This window comes from Struthio camelus, chromosome 1 (assembly GCF_040807025.1).
Source record: "Struthio camelus isolate bStrCam1 chromosome 1, bStrCam1.hap1, whole genome shotgun sequence".
Classification (NCBI taxonomy): Eukaryota; Metazoa; Chordata; class Aves; order Struthioniformes; family Struthionidae; genus Struthio; species Struthio camelus.
The window spans coordinates 92,921,942-92,925,486 of NC_090942.1; the positions used below are offsets into that span (position 1 = coordinate 92,921,942).

The 3,545-nt window shown below is 50.3% G+C and overlaps 1 protein-coding gene across 1 annotated transcript; it reads right to left on the bottom strand.

The window, feature by feature from the left end:
• Nucleotides 1–222: 222 nt before the first annotated feature.
• Nucleotides 223–2,679, bottom strand: NDUFB4 (NADH:ubiquinone oxidoreductase subunit B4). The gene is made up of 3 exons (XM_068958023.1): nt 2,353–2,679; nt 2,079–2,225; nt 223–399 (listed from the first exon to the last, which is right to left on the bottom strand). The coding sequence occupies exons 1-3, from the start codon at nt 2,554–2,556 to the stop codon at nt 340–342; spliced, it is 411 nt and encodes a 136-aa protein (XP_068814124.1). The 5' UTR covers nt 2,557–2,679; the 3' UTR covers nt 223–339.
• Between the last annotated feature and the right edge of the window lie 866 nt (nt 2,680–3,545).

Genomic DNA, 3,545 nt, shown 5'->3' on the forward strand with positions numbered 1-3,545 from the left:
GATCAGCCTTGCGCTCACTGAACATTTTAGCCTGCTATGAATTTTAAACTTCAGTTCAAGCTGTTCTTTGTCAGCAGCAACTTCCACAGTTTAAAAGGAGCTTCTCTGTGTAGACCCAAAGGAATAAATTGCTGAGTTCAAGACACCCACTATATATCTGCATTAGATATGAATATTCTGTACTGTTGCACTTCCTGTAACTGTTAAAGATATAAGACAACAAAGGGGTAATTAAGATTTATTCTTAGGAAGGAGAAATGACAGCGTACAATACATCTTATTTATTTTATTTATGCCCCAACAGCAGCACTGCTCGATTCCAGCACTGATTCCAGGAACTTAAAAAAGACTGAGTGGCCGCTTGTATTTACCTTCTTTGATAAGCTTCTCTTTACGATCCTGTGGAGAGAAAAAAAAAAGTTCACCATTACCCTACTAAAGACGACATTTAAAATCAGCCTAGGATAAGAAAAAAGCAACTCTAGGATTTCAGCATAGAAAAGAGGAAGATGGCATCACAAAAGTACAGATTCTGACAGCCATTGTAGTTAAAAAGTAAAAGACAAAACCAAAACAAACAAACAAGACATTTAGCTTCACCTATCAGCTAGGAAAGCAGTGCTCAGATTGATCTCTTTGCACATCTACACGTTCTAACAGGCCAGCAGGGTCCAACTCCTGTGACGTATTTTTCACCAAACTAGTTATTTCCAATTCATTTATAAAATCAGTTTCTACTTCCTCCTTCTGGGTGAGTAATCCACAGCTTAAGAGGTTTCTTCACAATGAAATCTTAAATAACTTGCCTAAATGCTCCTTTGTTCGCATTCACCCCGTTTGTATCTCATTCTGCAATCACGTGCCCTTCTACTGATAGGTAGAGCGATAGTACCTAAAACTTGCAGATATTGCCAAGATTCCTTCTGCTGCGCAAAACCAAAAAACGATTCCTATTTAAGGACTTAAGTTTAAACAATTTAAATTTATTTCGCGCTTCCCTAGGACACTTCTTAGAGAAAAGAATGTAATAACCACCTTGCTTTATATAATATTGCAAAACAAACAAAGAAATCCCTCTGAACATCAGTAAAGGAACTGGAATAAGGAAAAGGAATTGTCCTGTAAACTGCATCAAAGATTTCAGCTTAAATTTTCCCAGGCATGTTTAGATTTCACTTTCATTCATTCAACTTTATTTTCAAGAATTTATATGCTTAGCCACCCAGCCACCCAAGTGTCACAGAACCAGCACGACAAAATGCTGTAGAGATGCTAAGTTTCAAAGACATTTATGTCAACGTGTTCTGTAAGTTTCCTAAAACCTGTATTTTTGATTTATCTGAGAAAACAGCATTCCTTACAAATATTTTAACTTTAACTGAAGTTTGTACTTCCTGGTCTGTGATTTGATCTAACAAAAGAAAAAAAAGTTACTTTTTGCAAAAGAGGGAAATAAAACTGTTTGACAACAGCCTCAAATTCAGTATTAAAAAAACCTACTGTCTGCCAGTCAGCTATTATTTTCTTATGTGTATAGCTGAGCATTTTAGGAACGATCTACCGGCGCTTAGACTACGACATACACATTTCAGGAGCTTGAGGTAAAGCAGGATAAACCTTCCAAAAGCTTAAAAATTCAAGTGAGATCAGGAAGAGTAATCAGGGTTAGTACTCCTCATCTACTTTATGAGGCTGGAGAATGGTCACAAAGACCTTGCCAGCCTGTTGTTCATAAGCTGTCTACTTATTTACTAGAAAAACCAGCTACTGCGTGTCAACAGCTCAAAATAATATGCTATGAACCATTTACACAGTGCTAGGGAGAACTTTGCTACAACCAAATATCTCAGGGAGACTGTGACTCACGATATCTATAGGTACAAGGCAGGACCCTTAGCACAGCTGGACTCTGCAACTAGTCACAAGGCAGAAAGCTCAGCACTAGCCTTCCTCCCCTCATTGCTTTCCTGGGGTTAAGCACCCTTGGGAGCAAGGGTCTCCTGTTAACTACGTCTCCAGGCAGAGCTCCACGCCACGGCCCAGCTTTCGCTGAGGTCCCGTTTCGCGAACGAACTCACCCTGTCAGCCTTAAAGACAGAAATCCAGAAGAGGATGGGCCCGATTGCGAACACGGCCCCCAGGAAGGACGTCTTGGGCGTGGGGCGGAAGGTGGGGTACACGTTCTGCGTCCTCGCGTAGGCCCAGCGGATCAAGGCAGGGTCTTCCTGCGGGGCGAGAGAGAAAGCGGCAGTGAACCCCGGCCCCGGCCCCGGCCCCGGCAGGCCGCGGGGAGGCCCCGGCCACCCCCGCCGCCAAGGTCGCCGCGAGGGCAGCGCCACCCGCCGCACTCACGATAACGGCCGGCCGGTGCGGGTCGTTGAGCTGCAGCTGGTACTGCCGCTTGAGCTGCGAGCGGATGGCCAGGCGCTCGGCCTCGGCTCGCCGTTTCTCCGGCGACGCGTCGTACGCGGCGGGGTCGAGCTCGGCCGGCAGCGAGACGTAGCGGTTGGGCCGGTACGCCTCCGCCGCCGACCGGCCCCCCGCACCCGCCGCCATCTTGCGCAGCCCGCCGGCCCCCTGCCAAGCAGCACTGCGCAGGCGCGCGAGGGACGTTCACCGCGCCGCCCGCAGCAGCAGCGCCCCCCGCCGGCCGCGCCGGGCAGCGCCGCTCCCGCCTCCGCCGCCGCTGAGGCGGAGCGGGGCCCGTCCCCGCCGCCCGCCCTTCGCCCGGCGGGGACTGGTCGCGCTGGCCTCGGCCTTTCGGTCAAGCGACAACCTGCTCCCGCCCGGCTGGCGGCAGGCAGCTCCTGGGGGGGCAGGTAGTCGCCTGAGGCGGCCCAGGCGACCGTTAGCGGCGACCGTTACTGGTGGCCGTTACTGGTGGCCGTTACTGGCGGCCGTTACTGGCGGCCGTTAGCGGAGCGGCCCCGGCGGAGGCAGAGCGCCCCAGGGCGCTGCGGGCGCCGGCTGGCCCTTAAGGCCTGCGGGGAGGGCTCAGTGCCCCGGGTTAGCTCGCCGTCGGGAAGCTGTGGGTAGTAGGTGCTGCCATATGCTGTTTTCTGCCTCTTGGGCATCTCGACGTTTGGATGTCAGTGGAAGGTCGTTTGACAACTGAATGGCTTTTGCCACTCTCATTTCGCGCCTCAGAGCTGAGGAACCTGACAGTTCCCAGCACTCGACTCCCAGCCTCGCAAAATTTCTTCTTTAAGGTAGGTAGGTAACCACTTTCCGCGGCAGGGAAGAAGAGCTGCTGACAGGGGATGTGATTTTCTACAACAGCGTGAGAAGTGAGCAGCCCAGCTCCACCAGAAGCCAGCTAGGGCTGTGCAGTGACCCACGGGAATGTGCTCTGTTTCAGTGTCGCGTGTTCGCGCCATGGGGCTATGAACAGTCTTCTTGTGAAAAACCTGAGATGGCAGGTGGGAAACAGCTGCTAGTGTGGCTTCTAGGTCTGCCATTTCTCTTAGCTGTTTTATATCTGTAAGTACTTCCAGTTGTATACTCTGCGCTCTTGTCGATGGAATTGAGCTTTCATTGTTATGTTG

Bases quoted from the DNA above. Each gene is read 5' to 3' on its own strand.
- NDUFB4 (XM_068958023.1), bottom strand. From the start codon at position 2,556: ATGGCGGCGGGTGCGGGGGGCCGGTCGGCGGCGGAGGCGTACCGGCCC. The intron at 2,226-2,352 runs GTGAGTGCGGCG...CTCGCCCCGCAG, and splicing joins CGCACCGGCCGGCCGTTATC to GAAGACCCTGCCTTGATCCG. The intron at 400-2,078 runs GTGAGTTCGTTC...TTCTCTCCACAG, and splicing joins CTGTCTTTAAGGCTGACAGG to GATCGTAAAGAGAAGCTTAT.